At 41.4% G+C, this 25,604-nt stretch overlaps 1 protein-coding gene across 2 annotated transcripts in view; it reads left to right on the forward strand.

Moving 5' to 3' along the window:
* Positions 1-25,604, forward strand: part of F13A1 (coagulation factor XIII A chain) — a 58,993-nt gene that overhangs the window by 17,730 nt on the left and 15,659 nt on the right. For both annotated transcript variants that reach the window (XM_030943141.1, XM_030943140.1), the window contains exons 4-8: positions 1,606-1,857; positions 8,540-8,658; positions 14,908-15,015; positions 17,515-17,689; positions 20,801-20,939. In XM_030943141.1, the coding sequence (XP_030799001.1) occupies positions 1,606-1,857; positions 8,540-8,658; positions 14,908-15,015; positions 17,515-17,689; positions 20,801-20,939 (793 nt within the window). The remainder of the gene's footprint in view (positions 1-1,605; positions 1,858-8,539; positions 8,659-14,907; positions 15,016-17,514; positions 17,690-20,800; positions 20,940-25,604) is intronic.

Here is a 25,604-nt window from a genome sequence, read left to right on the forward strand (position 1 = left end):
ACAAAGAACAAGAATGTGTTCAGCTCCCAGATCTGTTACCTCTATAGGTTCTTCTCTCTACACTGGCTTTCTTTTGATGGTTTATATTTGAAATGTGCAGTGCTCTATCTTCTAGTGTTTTCGATTGATTTTTCTCTCTTATTCTATTCCTTTATTCTTCTGTAGGTCTTTTCCTTCCATTGTGTTCCTCACTGATCTGAATGAGTTTCATGGGTTACAGCATCCCTGGCCTGCAGGGCAAAGTGGGTTATTTATGTGCATTGAATATCTACAGAATGAAAATTCATGTGCTCAGAATAACCTCTTGGATGAAGCACAGTAGCCCCAGATTTCTCAGAAACACAAATGTCGTGGCAGCTTGCAAGTTTCAGATTTAAAGCTGGAGTTGTCCTTTCCCAAAACGTAGCAGTGTTCAGATCTGTGATTATCTCTACATTGGCAGTATAAAAATAAGCAAGCAAGAAAATGAGTTTAATTTTGAAGTTCTTAAATAGTACAAATGAAAAATATAGAAGTCTGTCCCTCCGTCTGCCATCATTGCTTTTCATTACCCTATTTTTGAATGAGGCCGACTTCCAGCCTGAAATATGAAATGAAGAGTAGATTTAAGAATGAGATAAGGAACTCATCCTTCTCACAAATGTCTCTTCTGTCTATGCTTCTGGTTGGCTTCCAGATTTAATTTGGCTCTACCTCAGTCTCAAGGGGTGGAGCCTCACACAACTTTGAATCCTGGCACTCTACATGTTTACATGTAGCCTATCCGTCTAGCTGCTTTTAGAGTTGGCGGAGTAAAATAAGCTCCTCTGGGGTGTGATTTGTTTTACTATGAGGCAGACTCTCACGTGAGGTACTTTGGAGGCGTGTCATACTTTGGGACCCATTTCTGGCAGAGAAAGTTTGGTGATTCAGCCCCAGTGTGGTGGTTTATATTCTGGGCATCCAGAATATAAACCACCTGAGGAGTGGATGCTCGGAGGGAACCGAGCACTGGGTATCTGCATGTGGACTCATTTGTGTTTCCTCCATCTGTGTGGACTTCATGAAAGAGCTCTAGGCCTCTGCTTGGCAGCGTAGTAGTGCAGAGAAGAACAGGGTTCTGCTCTGCTAAAGAGCCCCAAAGCTGATGTGTGTGCCCCAGAGGGCACTTGTGTGCTAGCAACAAGGGTGGTGGGTGCATCTTAACTGGGGAAGGGGCTCTTACCTAAACTCCTAAACTTACCAACAGTCTAGCTGGTGTTGTTGACACCAAGGCAAGGAACAAGCTGGAGTGCAGCTTGCTGCACTAGGATAAACAATGGTGAGCAAGAAAAGCCTGGACAGCCCCTTCTCATGCTGGCAGGGCTATCTATGCTCTAGCAGTGTTCAAGCCAGTGAGACTGGAACCTGCTGGAGAGAGGTGGGTGGGGGTGTGGGGACAGGCTGCCTGCAGGGAGCTGTTGCAGGTACTTGTCTGGCTGTGCTGTCAAGTTCCCAGGGCCTGTGAGGGGCAATGAGAGAGTAGTTTATTTTTGCCCACTAAAACCTGCCACCTCCATTGAAAATAAAACAAAAGGACAGAGGGCTGCTAGAAAATGAAAAAACTGTCTTCACTTCTCACTCCAGGTCGCTACCCACAGCAAAACAAAGGCACCTACATCCCAGTCCCAGTAGGCGGTGCACTAAAACCTGGTCAGTGGGGAGCGAAGATTATCCACAGGGAAAACAACTCCGTTCGGCTGTCCATCATGTCCTCTGCCACCTGCATCATTGGCAAGTTTCGCTTGTATGTTGCTGTCTTGACTCCCTACGGCATCCTTCGGACACGCAGGAATTCAGCGACCGACACCTACATCTTGTTCAATCCCTGGTGCCAGCGTAAGTACCCGCTCAACGGCTTGCCCTTTGTGCTGCTGGGCTCATCAGGTTTTAGGTGGGTTGGTTCAGGAATGAGGGCGTGGTACCAAGGAGGTTGGAGACATGTCAGTTTGGGTCTGGAGAATTTACGGGAGCTCTGCCAAAAGTCAAGTCTTTCAGGCTGGGGAATAGCTCTGTGTAAGCAGGGTTCCATGCTGGAAACCAATGACTTCATTTTGTCTAAACTTTGCAGTTTTATGAGGCCAAGCCTGTGTTTGCCAGCTCAGGCTCCATTTCTCATAGTAAACATACCCTAAGGCATTACTCTGACTTGAATAGGCAACACTGAGAGTCTCCAGCGTGCCAGTGTGTGCCTTAAACAAGTCAATATAAGCATATTTTTTTCCAGGATTTGGTGTGAGGCGGGATGTGGTGGCCTCACATACTCTGTTGTCTTAAATTGCTAATTGCCACATTTGGGATTGAACATCTGAAGTCAAAATACTGCGGGAATTCAGTGGGAGCTGCTGTTCCTGCACAGGTTGGGTGGAGCCAGCTCACTGTGGCATCACTGGTGGTGCCTTCCTGCTGCTACATGACATTTGCCCTTATAATGTCCCTTTTAGTGGTGACTAATTAGCAATGGTGCCCTCTCTGAGGAACAAAACATTTTGCAAATGAGCCTTTTTTTTATACTACAGTGGGTTGAAGAATTTTATTTTTTTTTTAATCTCCCAGGATCCTTGGAAGAAATCAGGCTTTATGCTGTCAGGGTTGTATTTTACCCAATGAACTCTGTGTCTGGCTTTCAAGAGAGGGCAAGGAGGACCAGAGAGGTTTGACTCAGCCGTCTGACAGGCTGTAGCACTGTCTTAGCTTCCGACACATGCAAGGCTCCAAATCACATGTATTGCAGTATATTTAGGTCAACAGCTAGCTTCAATATTCTCCTGCTACCCTTCCTTCATCTTTCCATTTTTTTTACCACAGTATTTGCATCAAATAATCCTGTACCAAAGAAGGGCCCTCCTACCAAGTGACAAGTGAGTTTAGCGTTATTAGCAGAGCCCATTATTCAGCTGCACTGCTGTCAGTACATGGAATGATTTGTGCTGGGTTCATTACTTGCCCCTAGTCCAAGGGAATATAAGCAATGATTAGCTTATGCATTATTTAAGAAGATATAGATTAATGCTGAATAAAGAGGAGTTAGTTAAGTGGGAATAGGAGGGAAGGGCAGGGCTGAAGGCCCTGCCACACGATGAGATACTTCTGAAAGCAGTGTAAGGTACCTCAGAGCAGTGTGCCAGCAGTTTGTTCTGGAGAGTGGGCAGCAGAAAGAGAGGAAACATTGCCAAAGCTATGATCAACTGTGAGCAGACAAAATTTCTCAATGTTTATTTTGGCATCATCAGACTCACAGCTTCAGTCAGGGAAGGTAGAAAGCTCTACCTAAAGGTAGAGCACTACGTGGTTTTAGTCCTGGGTGTCCTAACAGCCAGCACAGCGATGCTGCAGTGGCTCAGCACATATTTGGAAAGGTATAAACCCCAGGGAAAATCTTCTTAAATTGCCTCAGTTGGCCTTGTGATTAGCAGACAACCAGCCGGGGCTGCATGCAGTCCTAGTGTGGAGAAAAGATGTGGTGTGGGGGACTTGCCTACCCCACTGTGGTGTGACTGGGACCACACAGGCTGATGTGAGGTGTTAGTCAGAGGGAAAAAGGGAAAATCGATCCCTACTTCACACCTCCTTGCCCAGCAACTCTAGTGCAGACAGATCCACCATTATTCGTGGTATACAGACACTTTGCTCTCCTGTGCCCTCCCTCCCACACACCACACCTGAGCTGAAAGAGTCCAAAAGCCAGCAAGATTAAAACCACAACATGGGAGTAAACCCACAGGGAGCCAGACATGCAGCAGTTGCCTCCAGTGGCAGGCATCGGCAAGGCTGATGGAAAAAGTCTGCCTTAGGAAAGCAAAAAAGATTTTCTGGGCAGCAAAGACATGTTGTGTGACCCTAGATCCAGGGCAGGCAACTTGGGGACCACGTTTCCCTCTGGAGCTTACATTTTCAGATGTGTCTCAATGGCTTCGAGTCCTGTCCCTTGCTGACTACTGTGGTTTTCATTTCCTGCTTGTTTCATTTGGATTTGGAAATATCCTCATTTCTTGTTCCTCTTTTACTCCTAGGTAGTTTGGGCTAATTGGCTCCTATATCTGTCTTTCCCTCCTCTCCTTTTGTTAGAAAATCAAGGACTGTTTCTTCATGCTTTATCCCCTGGCTGGAAAAGATTTTTCAGTGGAATGACAAAAGGGTAGAAAAACTGAGGCAGTTAAAGCGCAGAGAAAACAATAGTTTGAAAATCTTCTAGGCTTGTTTGCTGGTTTAATAGCTAAGCAGAAAAGTCTGAGTGAAAAGCCTCATTAAAAAAAGAGTGATGCCAGGAATGAATGGGGATTGTTATAGCAGGGAGCAGAGTGTCGGCTCTAGAGCCTGGTGCAGCTTCCCGACTCATCATCTTGGAGGAGCATCAATATGTCAGTGTGAGCTTTTCTTTAAGACAGAGGCATTTGTGCCCTTTCTTATTACTCTTTTTCTCACTATAGTTCAGTTTTGACATATTTTCCCAGGCAGGGTTGTTTTTTTTATCCCGCTGCTTCAGAAGAAGTTTGAATACTTTACCAGTCAAGCTAGAGAGTACTTTGCTTCCAGAATCATCATATGCTTTTGTATATTTTAATCCCTTTAGCTATATTTAAGACTGATAACAAAGAATGCTTTAAAGACACTGGGCCAGATTCTCCAAAATTATATACACCAGCCCCAAGCATCTGAGAATTCACCTAACTAGTGGATTGAGATTTCAGTTACTCAGGTGAAGTTTTAATTACTTAATCAGCAAGGTAAACTCTGTGAGGAGAGGCAGCATCCTTTCTACAGCCAGATGACGTAGCTGGATAAAACAGATGTGCTTTTAGGCAAGCAGAGCTCTCTTCAGTTCTGGAACAGAAGATACAAATGGCAAGTAGTTAAGGATAACTTCTTGGAATTTAACTAAACTCTTGGCAATATCAGACTACATGAAAGCAGAGAAGAACTCCTTTGATCTGGATACTGTGAGCTCTTTCCAAGGAGCTGTGAGCACTTTCCAAGCAGGGGCTGAGTCCCTGCAACTTTCTGCTGGGGAACATTAAGTGCTTATCAGGAAAAGACCTTGTGCTGGCTTCTATGACTCTCTCACAGGTGGAGGTGCATAGTGTAGCTGAGTAAGTTGCAGACCCTGTGGGCTGAGGTGTGCATTTCGCTTACCCAAGCCTCATGCAAGTGGATTACATTTAAACAATTTAATATATTACAACTTTATTGGGTCAGCTGCACATTTCTTCTGCTTAAATGTTCTAATACAGTTTGAGGATTAGTAACATGTGGTTGACTCTGGACTCATCTCACATGTTACCAGTCATCCAAATCTGGCCCAATAACATTTTATTACTTTTATAGGTAAATCTTAAATTAGACTGCTTGTGCCATAGATTCCACATGGGCAAAATTCACAGAGAGCCTCACCCTTCTGCTACATTAATGTAGGCAAGTACTAGCACTATTCAAGACAGCATGCTGACCTTGATCCTGGGTAGAGTGTTTTTTGTAGATAACTGCATTCACCTCTTGCAGCTTGGGTTTTGTCATAGCACTGTCCTCTTCCCAACATGAGCACTGTGTGGGTTCCAGTTGAGGCCCAGCCTCACATTCCTGGATTCCCTCAGGAGCACATTGAGGGGAGGCTGGGAACTCAGGGCAAGCCTGCTGCTTCCACTTCCACCTGTCTGCTGGTGCTGCTGTGCTCAGCTGTCACTGTCTGCATGAAGAAATGGCTTTTCCGGCATCACAGGGTGGCTGTGCTTGGGTTAGGATCCCTCCATGCTGGGTAGAACTCATTCCCTTTCCCAAATAGAAAGGGTTACACTGCACTCCTCATGTCTTTAGCAAGGGATTTCTCACCTGCAGTGCTGTCTTCACGTGAAGTGTATTTTCACCTTCCCCGACTTCAAACAGAGTAGCATAGAAGCTAATTTGCTTCTTTGTAGCATTGCTGGTGTCTCAGTAAATTCCCAGGATAAAAGAAGTGAGTAAAAAAACCTCTGAACTGCTAGAGAAAAAGAACAAACAAACCCAGCACATTTCTGTGGAATTTTTCTGTTTGTCAGATGTGAGCCTCCACTTGCACAAAATAATTAGGAGTTGCATTATGTAGAGCATGCTTAGCATCAAAGTAGTCACAAATGCCTCATATTTTTTTCTAAACAGTCTCAAGGGCAGTGAAAGCTGTCAAAAATCAAAGCAGCTGGCTTCCCCATAAAACACAAAAGACCTTTTTACCTTATCAAAAACACAAATATTTAAAATAATCGACAGAGAAGTTAATCAATTTTCATCTGATTTAGCAAAGATCATGCAGTCTCAAAATAGCATAAGCATCTCAATTGATACCGGCAAGATCAATGTTGATATTTTTAATCCCCAAAAGAAAACAACAGCTGTCAAGAAGGCATATGCACACACTTCACTGAATGTGTAACTGCACAGAAGAAGGTGTGAATTCTCCTTCTTTAAATGAACTCTATGTACTATTTGTATGAACAGACTTTAATAAAATCCAGCGCTCAGTGAGAGAATGCAAATAATCGTTCAATGAGCAAATCAGGCAAATCCAGCCTAATGAAACAGACCCTACATGATCCATAACACCTGCCATATTTTTAGTGGGGTGTTATACAGAACTTGTTGGACCACAAAAAAATCATATAATATAGTTTCATAAATGTATGAGAGTCCCTGCTTGCAGAAATGGCTGCAGCCTTTTCATTCACTGTCCACTTTGTACACAGCTGCAGCTTTTCACTACCCTAGGTCATGGGTAGTGAAAATCTTACAAACTTTTTAGTGGCCCTGCCTTTAGAAGGCAGGTGAATACCACCCTGCCAAATAACAAGAGTGGGTCTCGGACCTGTCTACTTTAGGTAAAACTCCATGGAACCTGCTGTTCCTCTGCTTGCTCCAAGTTGTACTTAGTCATCAGGGCCTGGACAGCAACTGCCGTAAAGCATAACAGCAAGTACTGATCTCCTCAAATGCAATACAGGCTCTTTGTATTTAACCCCTGCTTCTCTAGCATCCCTTTTTTTTATTATTATTTTTAAATTATTTTTTAATAGTTTTATATTTTTTAAAGTTTTTTATTTTTAATTTTTAATGTTTATTTTTAATAAATTTTAACATTATTTTTACGTTTAAAATTTTTTCATTTTTTAATTTTTAATTTTTTTGTAATATTTTAATTTATTTTTTAATTTTTAATGTTTGAAATTTATTTTAAAATTATGTTTTATTTTTAAAATGTTTTAATTTAAATTTTTTAAAATTTTTTTATTTTTAAATTTCTTTTTAATTTTTGTTTTAATTTTATTTTTAATTCATTTTATTTTATTAATTTTTTTTTTAATGGGCTCAGGTTTAGCTTATTTTTGGCCAACTTGCAGATTCATGGAGAAATGAAGATGCTTTTGAGGATGAGATTTACAAGAAAGTGCAAATCTGATTTGCATTTCAACAAAACACAACAAATCAATAGGCTTTTAAAAGTTAAATGATCTTCTAGTAATTTGTAATGGGGTGCTGAAGAAATCTACTATGACAGTAGTAAGTGTAGTTTTGTACTTGCTCATATCAAACTGTTGGAAATTCCCTTTAATTTGCTACCTGGAACCACAGTACTGATTTCCTCAAATTAATTAATTTCCATGCTATTAATTGTTAACGTGTATCTTTTAGTCTCAAAATACAAGCATTGGCACAGGAAAGAAATTTTCAACTATTCTAGAATCTCAGCATCACAACCTGCTTCATACTTACCTGTGAATGTCTGAATGGTTTCCTGTCATTCACGGTTCCTTATGAATGTTAATAATGAGTTATTTACATATGTAAATCATATTTGCAAGTCAAGTGTGTATGCATATGCTCTTGATTTTTGGTATAAGTCCAGTCCAGAATATACCTTTTATATATGTTTTGATAAAGATCTCATGCAGTTATTTCTAGTTCTCACTTAGATGCTTGTGAATATCAATTTCTCCTCATATTACTTGGCCAGTCAAGCTACGTGGGGAAGGGATAGTCCAGTTAATAACTAATGCACAGAAAAGGCAACCAAACCTTCCTCTTAATATGTTATCAAAACTGTATTCCATTTTTTTAATGCGCTACAGATTTTTCTTTAGATCTCTTGACCTGAGTTGTTTTCCATTAACATTAATAGGTTTGAAATTGTTGTTTGATCTATTTGTATAGATGCAGAATTGCATCATGGTGCTCCAACTTTTAAATTAGTTGTACACACTAATCATAAAATTCTTGATGAGATGTGACATTTTAATCATACTTTGCAGATCCTGAGAAAACTGGCAGGAGTTGCCAGCACTTTTCCATCTTGCATGTTTTTGAGTTGTATATCATATTCCTAACTAGGATGACCACCTCCTTATCCTTGTGCTCTGTTGAAGCAAGTAATGCTTTGTTCGATGCAAGAGAGGTACTTTTCACCAAAGATGAATGTATTATATACTAAGATGTTTTATCTGTCCTATGTGAAAATTAGGGGCTCGTACTAATATTTATTTTTGGTCAACTAATGCAGTGGATGCTGTGTACCTGGATGACGAGAAAGAAAGGGAAGAATATGTCCTGAATGATGTTGGTATTGTATTCCATGGAAACGTTGAAGATGTAAAATCAAGAAGCTGGAGTTACGGGCAGGTGAGCTGTTTAGATCTCCTCTGGATCTCCCAGTAGGACAGCAAATGAGTTTACCTGACACTAGACTGTGGTTGAGACTGTGGGCTCTGGAATGCATTATTGGTTTCTCCTTCAGAAAGATAAGGGGTATCATTTTAAAATTGCATGAAGTGGATATATGCCTAATCCAGAAAGCAATACTATTATAGCTGATATTTAAAGACCTTGTTTCAGGGGCATATTTCAGATACTAAGAGGCTGCCTGTTGGAAGTTATGATCATTAGCTGAGGTTTCCACAGGGCAGAGGTATTTCTGCTGCTGCATTATTGCTGCTTCAGGATCAAATCAATTTATGAAAGGTAGAGTTGTTTGTTTGGCTTTTTTTCATTTTTTGACAACAGGTTGTATTGCTTTTTGACTTTTCTTTTTAGCTTTAGCAACTGGGTAGAAATACTTCTGTTCTTCTTGGGGATCAGATAGTCACAAGGTTCCCATGACAAAGTAGTGTTTAATTCCAAAATTTTAAATTCTGGCGGAATCTCTCCCTTTTCTGCCTGGGCTTGATAACATCAGTCTCCAGTGGTCTCTTGCAGTCTGGGGGAGACACCCTCCACTAGGCTGGAGTGGGGTATTGGTGTGCCTTCAATAACATAGAATCATAGAATAATTTGAGTTGGAAGGGATTTTTAAAGATATCTGTTTCCACCACCCCACCATGGACATGAACACCTTCCTTTAGACCAGGTGCTCAGATTCCTGTCCAGCCTGGCCTGGAACACTTCCAGGATGGACCATTCACAGCTTCTCTGGGTAGCCTGTTCCAGCAATTTACCACCATCATTGAAAAAAACTTCTCCTTTATATGTAATTTAAACGAACCCTCTTTTAGTTTAAAACCACTACCCCTTGTTTCACACTTTTTACTTGCCTATTTTATCTCAACTTTCTCATAAGAGCTACCCAGCCTAAAAATCCCCACAGGATGGAAGAATTAATTTATTGTGTTAGAATGAGAAAAAGGCATTGCCAAGCAGAACTGAAATGATAGCAAATCTATAACCCTAGCTGTCACTCAGAGGGGCTCCAATAAACGGATACTGGACATGGTGAATTTGTCTTATCTCATCTGTTGGTTTTCACAGCAGCACAATTAAGAGGGCATTTCCTTACTACTGTGGTGATGGATCCATTCAGTTTTTATGGTACCTCCCTAGCACAGCCTTGCAGAAGGGTCCTTACATCTTGCTTTCTCTCCCTCAGCTAAATACCACCTCAAAGCTTGAGCAGGATGGATTGCCAGTGTGCTTGCCTCGGAGAGCTCTTTGAACTCACATGTCTCTTTTTTCCTAATTTAAGGATACAATTTCATCTTTTTTTCCCTGTGGCAGCACTGCATTAGGGAGTTCCTGCCTCTGCACCATTCCTTTGGTTGTGTCAGTGCCGTTGTTTGCAAGGGCTGACTGGTTTCCTGACTGAGACAAAAACAACCCATAAATAAGGAGCAGGGAAGAAATTCCATAAACTGCTGGTGCCTCTGATATAAGAGATGTGGAACCAGATCCTGAGGCCAAAGCTGGGCTTGCATGTAAGCTGACCAAAAATGCCCCCTCCTGGCCCTCCTTTCCCCCTGCAAGCACTTGTGCAGCCATGCAGTGACTCAGACTGGAGAGCTGATCTAGCTGGATAAGCATGGCCTTGAGGTTTTTTTCTCCCAGGTAATTTCTTGGGTTTGCAGTGTTCCTAGATTTGGGATTCACTCCATGACAGATGTAAGGGGGAGGGAGAGAGGGGAATAAGCAGCTGGAGGTGAAAGATGCTGCTTAAACCAGATGCTGGATTTATGTCCTAAGATGCTAAATTTATGACCTATGGTGGCTTGGTCTGAGGCATTTACATTCTGGGATTCTGGCATCTTCCTGACACAAATACCAGCCTTCCCTGAGAAACTGCATTATTTATTTGTGTTTGCTAGGAGTTAGTTCTGCCTGGGAGGTTAGGGTCATTCCAGTCCTTTGTCATGTACTTTGGAAATGGAAATTCCTGTGTTGGTTGAAATCAGAGGACCTGATTTTCACCCTGTGCTGTGGTGCATCTTTTGCTATTGGTTGCCCATGTGAAAGATGAGTGTGGCAGATGCATCTCAATAGGCCCAAGCCAAGAGCTTTAATGGAATTAATAATTTTGTACAGGTTTAACAGACAAGTCAATCTGCAAAGGAACAGAAAAAAATTCTTCTGGTTCCCTTGCTTTCAGTGAAAGGGAGGAGAGAGTGTTCCTGATCTTACCCTGTCCATTTCCAACCATTAAAGACACATTTTTGGCAATCCTAGATGTTAAAAACAGCATCATTTCTGTGAGTAAAAGCACTAGCAGAAAGGCTTATATTATGAATATATCATGCAATTATTCTTTTTATATTTATGATATATAGCCCTTTACAACATGTAAGTAAAAAGCACAAGGCCACACAGAGTCATAGAGGTGAAAGGTACATGGTCATATACAAAAATGCAGATAGCCTTGTGCATGGTAATGTTCTTAAGCTAAAAAATTGCTTAGGACAATGACACCTGGAAACTTTAACTCAGGTTGTAAATTGAAAAGGAGCATAGAGTTCAAAACTGGTTGGAGATGGTTCTCAAATCTTCTGTCTGTAATGAGAAGCATCAACACGAGAGAAGAAAAGGCAAGAAATGTAGACAGAGGAAGAGAAAAAAACAGAACAGTTGAAACATGGCTGCAATGAATGAGGATGGAGGTGTTCTTTGTAACATGACTGTGATCCCTCCTAAGAAAGTGTAAAAGGTAGTCACTCAGAAAATTCCATGGAGGATCTAGGGAAAATTTGTCTTTGGAAGAAATCTAGGCACATAGGAATTCTCTAGCTGAAAAATGTCAGAAGTTGGGTGCTATATTGATCATTTAATGTTGACTTTTGGTTTTGTGAGAAGAAGAAAAGAAAATAAATGAACATAGAGTTCTGTTGCCATCATGGCTTCTCTCAAGTCCACACATTGATCTGCTTTGGCTTGGAAACCCAAAAAACTGTGCCCATGTAATTCTACATCACATGCATTTGGTCAGGTCAGACTAAAGGCAACATGAGATCACATCCGCCTGCAACTGACTGTGAGAAACACAGCCTCAAGTCAACCAGTGCAAGAAGCGATACAGCCTTTTTACTTTGGTTTAAATGGAAGGTCATCTACTGGAAACAGTTTAGCATGCAGGTGTAGTGGAATAATATCCCAGTATTACCGGGTGGAACGTGCCTGGGCTTGTCTGGCCCTCACTGCTTGACCAAAGGCGGCAGCCGTGGTGTTTCACCTCAGAAGATACCTTTGGCTAGCTGTATGTTACAGCTAGGCACTTGGAACAAGTCCAGCCATCAGGAACTCAGGCTTGACCTCTGATGGAGAAGCTTTAGGCGAGGTGAAGGAAAAAGGAGAAGGATCCAGCTAGAGGGTCTTGTTCCAGAGTTTATTCCTGGGCACGCAGGCCTCTGAATGTTGCAAGAGCTCCAACCGGATCCCAACCACATGGTCCCGTGTCTTTTTAAGCTCAGGGAAAGGGGGAGGGGAAGGGGTAGGTGTGCCACTAACTAGGTAGGAGGGGGGGGCTCAGGGGACAAATGACACCTGGATGACCCAATTGTCCCCAGGGCTGAGAGGCATCTTTTGAACTTCACCTATCAGACGATGGCCTTGCTGACCTTCTGAGATTGACAGACAGCTCTCAGCAGGAGGCAGGGAGAGGGGAAGGGAGAAGGTATTACTACAGCTGGGAGGAGCTGGGATAGATAAAACAGGAAATTGCTTCACACTACAACACAGGTGGATGCCCAGGACAGCTATGTGTGCTGTCCTGTAACACAAGACACGTCTGTGTGTGCTTCACCTGGGTGCTTTCTCATGCCTTATTTTCCACCTGCATTTTTTTTCCCAGGTGGTTTTATCAAAGTTCCTTCCTCCTGAAAAAGGTTTATTTTCATTTCAACTTCAATGGAACAGACAGGGACTGTGCCTGAATCAGGTTCACCCAACTGTCCTAGCTGCCCTGCCTGCTACTTCTCTGGTTCCTCTGATATTTCAGAGCTGTTCAGCCTTATAACTGCTATTTTTCTATTCCACTTCCCTCTAGGTAGGATTTTCTTGCCAAGAATGAGGGCAGAAAACCAATTGCGTTTGATTAATTGTTTTTTAAATTCCTTAATAGTCAAGAAGGGCAAAACTGGCCTTAGCATTAAGGTTACTCTGCATCCTACACTACTGCAAAAGTGTAAGCCAGGTATCTCTTGCAGCTTGTCCTCTCTTCTCTGTTGATCCAGTTATTTCACTAGCATTCATGTCACTTTGTAAATGCTAAGGTGGAAGGCAACAACCCTGATAGCTATTTATTTCCTCTTTATTCTTCCTGTATATACTGGCAAGATTGACAGTGTCTCATAAACTGTAGATGAGAAAAGTTTAATTTGCAGGGTAAACCTTTACTGACCTAACCCAAGCCCGAGTAATTGAAGTATCTGCAGATAGCAGATTTTGATCCTGGTAAAAGATTGTTGGGCCAGACTAGAAGAAAAGTGAATTTGAGCCTGGAATGACAGCTGCAAGGGCCCAGAGTTTACATTTTCTGTTGTGAGGATTCTCCTTGGGAAAGAGGTTCTCCACAGCACAGTTATTGACTCGACATTATTTGCATCACATCCCAGTAGAGAGGACTGGGATGTGCAATTATTCAGCTTCCCAGCAATGACAAAATACTAGTAGTAGGTCTCTGAGAAACACTGATCCTTGTTTCCCTATTCCCAAACACCATTAATTCAGTTTTGCTCAGACTATAAAGTGATCACTAGTGAACACCTGCTCCAGAGAAAGTAGTTCAGTGCAAGTGGGTGATAATAAGAGAGGTGTGCTGCCTTGGAGGATGCTTGCTGAAAAGCATCCATATGGCAGTGGTATCCTCAAGGCAGAAGCAAAGGACTTCCATTGGCCAGGAAATGGCTGAAGATGGTGAAACACAATGGTGCTTCCCCTTTCTTGGCTTATGCCAGAGCTCAGTATCCAGGATGTCACTTCTATCCCTCCCATCTTCCCTGCTGTATCAGCAGCAGTATTTACTCTTTGGGGCTTCCTTTTCAGCTCTCTGACCTCACTCTTCATTCTCCTCTTCCCAGACTGCCAAAGTAGCAGTTTGGTCTGGGGTCTTTCTCACTTTATTCAGGAGGTAAAATTCAGGATGGCCTTATCTGCCAAGCAGCCCTAAGCCAGGCTGTAGAGAGTTAGGAAATCAATCCAGCTCTAGTAGCAGCTTGAGAGCAGAAATCCTATTAGCATGAATCATATCTTTCAGGATGCAACCATAGAACATAAAACCTAACACCATGGGGTTTCTGTCACAGCCTTGAATGTTAATATAAGTTTGTGTATCTAGAAGGTATTTGTTTTATTATTGTGCATTTCCTGACTGCTGCCATTTTCCAGGGGACAGAGATATTTTCCTTTGCTATGCAGTTTCTTCTAAGGAAAATGAAATACATAGCAGGGCAAGTTCTGTGACAAATGGTTTCTGGTCTATTTAGACACCTCTGCCCTCAATTCATTCTTGTGCTTGTTCATGCTAGATTGAAAAAAATGTACCTTTTCACACTATTTCTGGAGAAGGCTGCTTTAGGTCACTTGGTATTTTTGATGTCTAAATTTTTTAGACCAGGATTAATCTATATAATAAGCTTTTGGCTTGTTACTTTTAAACAGATTTTTGAAATAACTTTGAAATATAAGTGTCTTCAAATTACCATTGACAAACCACTTATTGTTCAAGTTTTCAGCAATGCACCAGCTGTGTCGGAGAAGCCCTGGAATTAGCAGGCCTGGAATCTGTGAAGGACATAAAGTCCTTTGCAAGTAGACAAGCTTCTTGTAGTTATTATTATATACCCTCCTATTATATACTTGTTAGCACTTAAAATTTCATGTCCTGTCACAAAGTCTGTGTTGTCATTTCAACCTTCTGGATACTGGACTGAGATTGAATTGAAAATTACACTCTCTTCCCTCACAGACTCTCACATTTTTATTTCTTTTCCCACACATGGGTGATTATTCCAGAAGAAAATTTCTATTGTTAAACATAGAGCTTTGATGTGACCAGCTAATTTTGAAACTGATCAGCAATTACAACAACAGGGAAAAATAGCTTTGCCTGTTCTTTCCAGAATAAAAAGTGAGTCAATTTTTCCCCTGTGTCCCTTTTTATTTTCTTTTATCTAGTTTGAAGAAAACGTTCTGGATGCTTGCCTGTTCCTGATGGACAAGGCAGAACTGGAGCTCTCTGGTCGCGGAAACCCAATCAAAATCTGCCGTGTTGCCTCAGCAGTGGTATGTAATGGATGCCTAATATGTGTCAGAAAGGACCGATAAATCAAAGTTGGGCTGATTTAACTGGCCCTCTTGCCCTGACATGCTCTCTACAACACACAACAGATCGGTTGTCCATTCTGACAATTGTCCATTCTGGGGTCTGACATTTTATTTCTCTCCACTAAGGTTCAAGCAGCTGCTGTTGGCTTATTGCCTCTTCCTGAGAATTGTGCCTCACTGGTGGGAAAGCCAGTTTTAGACATTGCACTCCAGGCATAAGTGTTTCTTATGTGACAATGTGCTCATTTTCCAGTAGCTAATATAACTAAGAAAGCAGTTTCTGCTATGGATAATACAGTGGCATGATGGGTGGAATTTTGGATGGGGAGCTGAGGGACTTTATGTGGACTCCAGCACTAACCTCAGCGGGGTCTTAGAACACTGCAATGGTGTGTATTGTTGTGTCTGATCCAAGCCACAGATGACCTAATCCAGCTGAGAACAGTCATAAAAGTGGGGCTGCTTTGGCCCCAGAGGAAAACACTGTGGGAACTGTTCTCTTTAATGTGAGGTCCACAAAACATACCCCAGTCAGAATGAAAGTACCTAAAATAACTGAGGAGACTATCCAGACCTCCACTCTTTCCAGTTGCCAGGCACCAGGAACCATGCTATGGGTGCAAGAGCAGTCCCATCCCTAACATTCAAGATGCTAGACTCATCCAGGTTGTGGAAGACAGAGGCTGAGTCCTCTCTTTTGCCTTATTAGAGGTCTGAACTGGTGCTTTCTGCTTCCCAGAATAACACTGCAGTCACTGAGCTAGAGTTATTAGATGTTCTCCTGAACCGGCTACTAAAATAGACTGTCCACAAAGCATGGCTGCTGGAGATAGATGATCCTTTAACCCATTTGTTATAGAATTTGCCCAGGCTTTAAGAAAAGGAGCTCTCTGTCTTAGAAGACATTGAAGTGGGATCTCCAGCCTCTCAATCTTGCATGTTAAATAGAATAGCTTCAGCAAGAAGTATTGAGAACAGCTCTACTTCTCTTTGTCTTTTAACATTTTAGTTAGTTCTTTCACCACAGACATTAGACATACTGCTTTGGACCTTTGGATAGAAGAAAGAATCAAATGTGGTTTCCTCATCCCTGAACTAGTAGAAGCAAAAGTCCCTCATGTAAGGACTGTGAAAGTCCTCAGGACAGAATTGAACAAAATTTATGAATCCAAATAGGGCTTGGATATTAGTTGGGTTTTGAGCCACTCAACATTTTAGAGAAATGGAGGAGTTCACCATTGGAAATCCAGGACTCAATAGACTTTAGGGCTCATCTGCAGAATTGGGCCATAACTGGGTAGAGGGTTTGGTCATTGAAATCTGGACCTGAGTAATAAGTGGGCAAGAGATGCTGAAATCCCACCTGTGTTACTTAACCTCATTCTTGCTCAAGTTGAAATGTGGTAGAGTTGAGCTTGTCTGAAGATATGCCCCCTCATGCTGGAATCCTTTTGAGGCTTTCTGGCACAGCAGAGCAGGTAGAGTCCCTCTCTTCTACCACTCATTACAGTCAGAGTAGAGAGTGAAGATCAAAATGTTGTCCTGTCCTTGAAGTGATTCTTTTCTTGGCATGTTTCCTACACTGGTGAGATGGGCAAAACCTCTTAACCCGTTGGTTATGACTCTGAATACTTATCTGAGTTCAGTCCTAGAGTTCACAGGAAGTCGATTTTCTAATTATAAAAGAGTAGTTAATGCAGCCAAAAGCTTTTAAATGAGAATTGTGATTTATTTGGCTGGCGTGTAGCTGTTCCACATTAGCATAATTAAAAGGTACAGCGTGAATGAGCTTTTTGCACAGCCTCAACTGGTTTGGTTCAAATTGCAGCTAGGAGACGTATTGCTCGTTAATGCCTATCAGTATAGCCATTAGTCAGCAAAACTCTTTGTTTTGTATAATATTACCAGAGGAAAACTTACACAGCAAATTCCTTCTTGTTTTCATGTGGGCCAGACCAAAGAAATTAGTTTCCACTCTGAAAATAAGAGTAGACTGGTTCTTCTCTCAATCTGCTGTAAATCAGGAGTGATTTTATTAAAATCTCTGGGCTGATATGGACAGAAAAACAGATGATGGAAAGAATACAGCTTAATATTTCTGAGACTTGCTTACCAATATATAACTGATTGTGTTTATTAAAAATACACAACAATAAGCATGTTTAATGTGAATAAAACTTATTAACTGGCAATATGGATACTCAGTGTGGTGATTTAATTTCAGATTTATTTTTAAGTGTTTGACCTTCATTCAGAATTTTTCAATGATGGAGAATCCAGAGCCCTTAGCAAGATTGTCCTATTTATCCCCCTACCTTCATAATGAAACACTTCTATCTTACTTTCTAGCCTAAACTTGGCTATATTTACTCTCTCTCACCCTATTGGTTTGCTGAGTTAAAGAGTTTTTGTTATTCAGTCTCTGACATCTCTAATGCTCATTTCCTTTGATTTTAGATTAACTCCAGGGATGACGACGGTGTGATTGCTGGATCCTGGAACAATTCATACGATTATGGTGTTGCACCTTCAGCCTGGACAGGAAGCGTGGACATTCTCTTGGAGTACTACAGTTCTAAGCAACCTGTCCGATATGGCCAGTGTTGGGTTTTTGCTGGTGTCTTCAACACATGTAGGTATCAGTGAGAAAAGCCCCAAGCTGCTATGTGGCTCCTGCTTAACAGAGTTTTTAGATAAAACTAACTAAAATACTTCCTTGCTCTGTGCTGTTCAGGAGTAAATAGTAGAGATACTTAAAAATACATGGCTAAAATAGATGGTCTTTAAATAAACCTCTGGTGTGTCCTATAGGTCAGCTGCTCTTCCACACAAATCTGTTAACTATTTATTGGTTCAGTGAAATGTACTCAGTGACTCATGAAGGTAAGGTTGTATGAAAGTTGAGTCCTTCAGCACAGTCCACATTTCTGTCATGAATTCTTAGGCAGACCGCTTGTTGTCTAGACCTAAAAGATTAAATAAATACTCAGTATGGGATATGTGATAGTGTTTCTGCTCCAGAAAGGCCAAATCTTACCTACTGAATATTGGTCCTAGGAAAATTGAGGTGCACTGTCCCTGCATCTGTTAACTGAGCACTGTTAACATTTAATGAAGAGTTCATGAACCAGAAGAATGGAGAAAATAAATGATGGCCTAGTTTATGAATTGTCTAACACCACAAGGTTAAGTCTAAACACATTTGGTCAAACTACAGTTCTAGCGTTGCAGTTAACAGAATGTTGCAGGTCATAAAAACCACTGGGGAAAGCAGCCTTGGATTGGTCCCATATTTTGACTGTCTAGAACTTTCTAACAACATCATCTGCTAATGCACAGGAACACACTTTGTAGCCTCCTATGGAGTTGCTCCAACAGGTCCATGTTCTTCCTGTGCTGGGGACCCAGAGCTGGAGGCAGCTCTCGGGGCGGGGTCTCAGCAGAGCAGAGGGACAGAATCCCCTCCCTTACCCTGCTGACCACACTGCTTTGGATGCAGCCCAGGGTGCTGTTGGCTTTCTGGGCTGTGAGTGCACACTGCCTGGTTATGTTGAGCCTCACACAATGGGTTTAAAGAAGTTAATGCAAATGTTTCTTATGGATGCAATTCCTTGCAGTGGATTCCATGGGCTGCTTTGTCCTCTCTGCCCAATGCCTTATCCAGATTTCCCTAGATCACAGGCAGACACACACACCAGTTCTCCCACCTTCCCTCCACACTTGCCCTGAATCACCACTATGCAGTAATTTGCCTGCAGGCCACTGTGAAACTGGGGCGATGCAGCAGAGCCCGAGCCTGCTGTGTTAAAGGGAGAGGCGTATTTATCTGGGGCAAAACTTGCCTTGGTTTGCTGACTAAGTTAGTCAAGTCAGAGACCTGGCACTTTGCACTGCAAGTATAAAGTTTGTTGAGCATTATGAAATGCAAATATTGTCCAGTATTGGCTGATCTGATGATGGCTACTGACATATCCAGCTGCTGACCACTGCACAGGGGACAGTGAAGGTCCAAACAATCATGTGCAACTCTCAGGGTTGCTTTGAGGTGTTTTTGAGTCTCTCTCATCTGTCAATGTTTTATCATTGTGACCAGTCCAGCTTTCCAAGGTCACTATATTGTACACTCCAGATACTCATCTGTTAAAAATGCTAAAACATTCCAAAAAATGGTCATTAATCTTGAAATTGTCAGACAAATTATTTCCAATGGGCCCTGATGGCTCATGTGCTGGAAGTCTGGGAGGACACTTGAATTAAGTTTAATCAATAGGTACATATGGCATTGGATGCATCCAGGTAATTTTTCATCCAGGAACTTGAAATGAATTTGCAGTGTTACACTTTATTGGGAGTCACAGTAGTGACAGTAATGAATATACAAAACCCAGCAGTAGCAGCAGGGCTGTTCAGCTCTGCAGCATTGGAACTATTTTTAAATAGGATTTTCAATAAAAATCTTTTCCCTTAAAAAAAAAAAAAAAACACAAACCACCCCCCAAAAATCCACCCCAAAACAAAAACCACCACCACCACGACCACCAAAAAACCAACCAAAAAACTGAAAAAAACCCCAACAAAAATATTTTTTAAAACCCCAAAACAACAACAACAACAACAACAACAAACAAAACAAAACAAACAAACAAACAAAACCCACCAAAACAAACCCTGTCAACTGCCAAAAACCCCTCACACTCTGTTTTTTGCAGAAGCATGTTGGCCCCTAGATTGAAAGCCAGTTGAAAGCCAGGACCTTCTCCTGGCTGAGATAAAGATGTCATCTGGAGTAACTGAGATGATGTGTCACCCCACAGACCGTTCCCCTAGCCCAGGGATGTGCTCCGTGCCTATTTATTTGCCAGGGTATACAATAAACATAGAAGCCTATTGGTGCACTGTTTCAGATTATTGACATAGCTGTAGCATTTCCACAGTTTTTCCACATCTCTTAAATTTACCACTTGTCAAATGGTAAGAAGGATCATCAGTGCTATTTTGTGATGGTGTGAGAGTGTGGGCTAGGGGCTTTTTTTTTGATCCTCCTTTTATGGTCTTAATGAAAGAGGGACTTTTGCAAAGGGACTATTGACTATAAAATGCTGTTACTTGGCAGGCAATAGGAATTATGTAATGCATTTTATTCAGATTCTCAAACTTTGTCATTTCAGTTGCAAACAATGCAGCTTTTCTCCATTGTTAACAGTAATTTTCTACATTATTCTTTGTGTTCTCCAGATTCCATCTGACAGCAGACATCAAACAGGAAAACTTCAAATAAAAATTCCTTAAAAGGAGATACTTTCTATTAATTTTCTTTTTACCATCGTCTCATAATTCTCCCAAGTTACTGATGCTAAGAGACCTAATATATTGTGTATCTCTTGCAAGATCAAATTTCTTTTCCTTTGTTTCACATTTGGTCATGCAGCTGACCCATTGCACCCAGATTTGACCTGAAATTTCACCATTTGGTCACTATGCAAATCTGCTGTAAAACTATTGGTAATCAGATGCTTCGGTTATAACTCTTGTACCAATATTTGTCTTTAATGCTCATAATTTTGAGACCAAATCAAATATTTAGCATGTGCAATATAAATCAGATAGAAGGAATTATTTGGGTTGATTTGGCTGAGTTTTCCCATTTTGTTCTGATAATTACTATTTCTGTCCTCTCACCCTGTCATCCATGAACACAGTCTCCATATTTGTCATTCTCATCACACTTCTGCCTTTGCCACAGTTCTGAGATGCTTGGGGATACCTGCAAGACTCATTACCAACTATTCTTCTGCCCATGATAACAATGCAAATTTACGGATGGACTTCTTTCTGGATGACGAAGGAAAAGTGGACACCAGACTTACAAAAGATTCTGTCTGGTGAGTCCTCCTGGAAAATGCCTTTAATGTGTCAATGATCAAAGCAGTAAAAATAGGATGGCTATGCCTGTATTGTGTTTATTTCTCTGTGCATTGAAGAACACTGCTGGGTTATGTGAAACAGAATGAATAAATTGTTGGTAGGCTGACTAATATGAAAACTTGTGGTGTAAACAGGCAACCCCTGGGGAATCCTGCTATTAATATTCCCATACAGTGCTCATTTAAGCACACTGGAGAGCTGGAATGGCTTGTGCTCCTTAGGGACCAGTTTTTCTAAAAATGGAAGAGGGTAGGATGGGCACTTCCATCCTTCTGAGGCCAGGCTCCAAGGGGTACCTCAATATTTGTGGAAAAACACCCTTTTGACCTGCTTGTGCCCAGTTTCCATATTTGTAGACTGGTTTTACATTGTGTGCACACAGTCATTGTTGCAAAGAGGTGCTTTCCTAAATAAACCCTGTTTAGCTGAAAAAGAAACAAGTCAAGGCATCATAAAAGATACTGAAATACTATAATCAGATTTATAAAAAGGAAACTCCCTAGGGCCAAGAGGAATTTACACATTCTTTTTGAGAAGGCAGTCCTCTAACTGGCTCTTCAAACTCTTACTGTCTTCTGTCTGACAGGAGAAGTGTAGCATATATTGATTATATGCTCTGTGTGGGATATTGGCCCTCAAGCCTCTCCTCCTCAGAGTGAAGAAATTAATGTGACCTCTACATTCCTAAATTCAGGAGATACTTGTCCTATTCAATGTTAATATACCTGACTTGTGTCAATGAGATCTTCAACTCATTAGCATAGCAGCTCATCAGCATGTTTCATTAATAACTTAATCTCTGGAAGCCTTTGTATTAAAACTGTAATAAATCCACTATGTGGAGGAAGTGACTGAACCTGTTGCTGTGACATCTTTTATGTGATTTCCATATTCAAGAGGAAATCTAAGGAAAGCAGGCTCATTTACATGTGATGCTTGTGTCACAGCAAGACAGAGTAGTTGAAACTAGAAGGGACCCTTGGAAGTCACCTAACGCTCCTGCTCAGAGCACCATCAGCTAGAGCAGGTTCCTCAGGTCTGTGTCCAGTTAGGCTTCGAGTATCTCCAAGGATGGGTACCCCACAACTTCTCCGGGAAACTCGCACCAGTGGTCAACCATTTTCACAGTAAGAAAAGTGTTTCCTGATCTTCACACAGATTTTTCTGTGTTTCAGTATGTGCCTGTTCCTTCTTGTTGTGTCCTTGGGCTACTGAGAAGGGTCTGGCTCTGTCTTCTTTCCCTCAATTCCTTGACCAAGAATTTATACATCTGATAAGATCCTACCCAGCCTACCCGACCTTCCCATCTTCAGACTGAACAGTCCCAGCTGCCTTAGTTTCTCCTTGTGTACAGCCTGTGTTGTATCAGCTATTCCTTCCAGTTTCTTTATCAGCAAACTTGCTGAGGGTACAGGGAGTCTCGTAATCCAGGTAGTAATGAAGCTGTTAAACAGTGTCAGACCCAGTATTGACCCCTGGGGTACACAATTAATGACTGAGCTCCAGCTGGGGTGATCACTACTGATCACAACCCTCTGATACCAGCAATTCAGCCAGTTTTCAATGTATCTTGCTGTCCATTTGTCTAGTCTACACTTCAAAGGTTTGTCTGTGAGGATGTTCTAGGAGATGGCACTAAAGTCAAAAGGACCAACCCCCATGCAGTGGTCTCCCTTTTGTCCTTTCAGTCACTTGTTTCATCAGAAAAGGCTCTCAGCTTTGGCAGGCACAGCTGGCTGCTTGTAAATCCATGCTGACTACTGCCAATCTCCTAGTCCTTAATAAGTTTGGAAATGTTTTCCAGAAGAACTTGCTCTATAACCTTCCTAGAGATCAAAGGGAAGCTGACAAGTCTCTCTCTCCCTGGATACTCCACTCTCTTGAAGAGTAGAGCAATATTTAATTTCCTCCAGTCTGCAGGAACTTCCCCCAATTACCATGGTCTTTTGAAGATAGATATGAGTGGTTTTACAGTGACATTGGCAAGCTCCCTCAGCATTTTTGATGAGATTACCTCATATTTTCCATCAGATCCATTGGACTTTTGTGTGTTCAGTTTGTTTAACTGTTCTCTGTCTTGTTGCTTATCTAGTTTTCAATGTTACAAACCTCCAGACTGGTTTCATGGGCTGTGATTCCTGAGGGCAAATCTTAGCAGTAAAAACCAAGGTAGAGAAAACATTTAATGCCTTCTCCTAATCCTTTGTCACCAGGTTGCCTGCAGTGTTCAACAGCAGAGCCACATTCTATAGGCTTCCTTTTGACACTGATTTGCTTGCATTTCCTGCTGCTCTTCATGTCCCTTGACATACTTTCTTTGCCCTGTTCTGGCTTTCCTATACCTGTGCCTGCATGCTCAGACAGTGGCTCTGTTTTCCTCCTAGTCGCCTGTCCCCACTCTTCCCCTCTTTCTTAAACACCTCTTTTTATGTTTAATTGGAGTTTAATTGGAACCACACTGTGGACTTGTGCCACTCTCGGTTGATTTCCTGCTCACAAGGATGGACCATTCTTAAGTCTGGAGGAGGTGACTCTTGAAAAACATCCAGCTCTTGTGCATCCATCTTCTACTCAGAACTACCTCCCATGGGATTCTTCCAAGCAGGACCTTAAAAGTGTTAAAGACTACTCTCCTGAGGTCCAGAGCCATGGTCCTGCTATTTGCCTTGTTGCCTTCTGTTAGTACCCTTGGGCAGTTTTCCTTGCTGTCTGTGAGACAGAAGGACTCAGCGTGTCTCATGGGGCAGGTTCTTTTATGGCTCAGAGAGATGTAAAGGAGAAGTCTTCTGAAACCTCCTCTGCCTATAAAAGATGTGAAACAAGAGCCAGTGACTGGGAGCCTCAGTGCACAATCCATACACACCTAGCAATGGATCATTGTTATGCTTTACAATTTTCACTCTCATCCCTTCTCTCCTTCTCCTAACCTGATCTGTGAAATACATCCCACCAACTTTTGGCACTTTCTTTTACTTCCCTCTCTTTTACCCAGCTGTTTCCCATGACTTCTTAATTTAATCTCTTTTCTCCTACATTCTTTTGGGACAGGGTAAGATCATCCAAAATCATCCTAGTCCCAATGAAATCCACATGCAATTTTACACTAACATTTCATCCTTCCATCCTACATTGCTTTTCCTTGGCTTGATAACTTTTTAACTGCCTTGTTCATCCTTTTATCCTCCCAGTGCATTTATTAGTACATGGTGCATATAACCCTTTGGGCATGACTTAATATATACACCTCTTTTCATTTCTCCTCTGTGTCCTTTCTTTTCATTACTCTGTAACACTCCTTGGTAGCCCACATGCTGACTCCTAATGACTTCTGTCTTAACCCTGATTTTATTTTTAATGCCTCTTTTATTTCTTTTTTTAAGAGGACAAGCTCAAGGTATTTATAATGATTTTTTAAATGCATTTCTCACTTTTATTTATAATCTCTTGCAAACTGGAAGCAAAGCTCTTTTTCTTTATTAATATATCATTTCTATTGTACTCTAGCCTTGTACTGCTGGAGCTGATCTATCTTCAGGTCTTAAATACTCTCAGACTTCAGGGATACTTGGAGCCAGGATTTTTAGTCCAATCAATCTCTGAGTGTGGGACTCCCTCTGAATCTTATCTGACATTTATTTATTTTTATTGAAGATTGTCTTCTCCCTCAAGATACAAAAAACACCACCACCAACAAAACACATATACAAAATTACACAGACTTTGCAAAAAGTTATTTTTATAAATCTGGCTGGATTTGGGGCCATCAGTACTGTCTGTTCTCCTTGTCTTTCTTAATGATGATATAAAGACGCTTAAAGAATATTTCTCTTGGATGGGAATCAAGAGTCACTCCTACTGTGAGGTCCAAGCAGATCAACATCAGCATCTGAGCAGAAATTTTCCTGATGTCACCCAACCCCATGGGAGTTCATCCATATCCAGGCCTGTGGAGAAAGCCCTTCTGAGACCTCTACTCTCCCATTTAGTCCCAGATCACTTTGCTCTAATTTCTCAACAATATTATCAGTGCCTGACCCTAGCAGTCCCTCTCAACCTCAATGCCTGAACTTGTTAGCTCATAAAAGGGCAGCAGCTGCTTCCAGCATCTGCCTGTCCCATAAGCAATATGAACTACCGTTCTTGAATTGTCTTCCAGGCATAAAACCCGCCTGGTCATCTTTTATTAATTTCCCCATTGCTTTGTTTAGTCTATCCGTAATTATCTCTGTAAATATTTAATGGTTGCTACATTGATCTCTATTGCCATTCTTGCTTTCTTTAATGTCTCAGGCTTGCTGTAGAATACAAGAATTATAGAATCAGTTCAACAAATTATGGCTACGGAATCAGCTCCTTAGCTATGCTCACTTCTATAGGGAGGTTTCTGCTACCTTTGGAAAGGCAAATATTTCCCTCATCCTCCTTTTCTTAATGCTCACTGCTCTACAAGCAGTGTCTTTCTGTCCATTCAGATTCAATATCCTTATGTGTATTTTTAATTTGCCTGGCAGGAGACCTAAAAAATTGCCATCCTATTGTGTCCAGCACTACACCAATAGAAACCAGAAACAAAGGTCCTGTCCCTAAGACAAATACAGAAAAAATATAGAAAAACTGTGTTA

The sequence above is a fragment of the Camarhynchus parvulus genome, chromosome 2 (assembly GCF_901933205.1).
Source record: "Camarhynchus parvulus chromosome 2, STF_HiC, whole genome shotgun sequence".
NCBI lineage: Eukaryota > Metazoa > Chordata > Aves > Passeriformes > Thraupidae > Camarhynchus > Camarhynchus parvulus.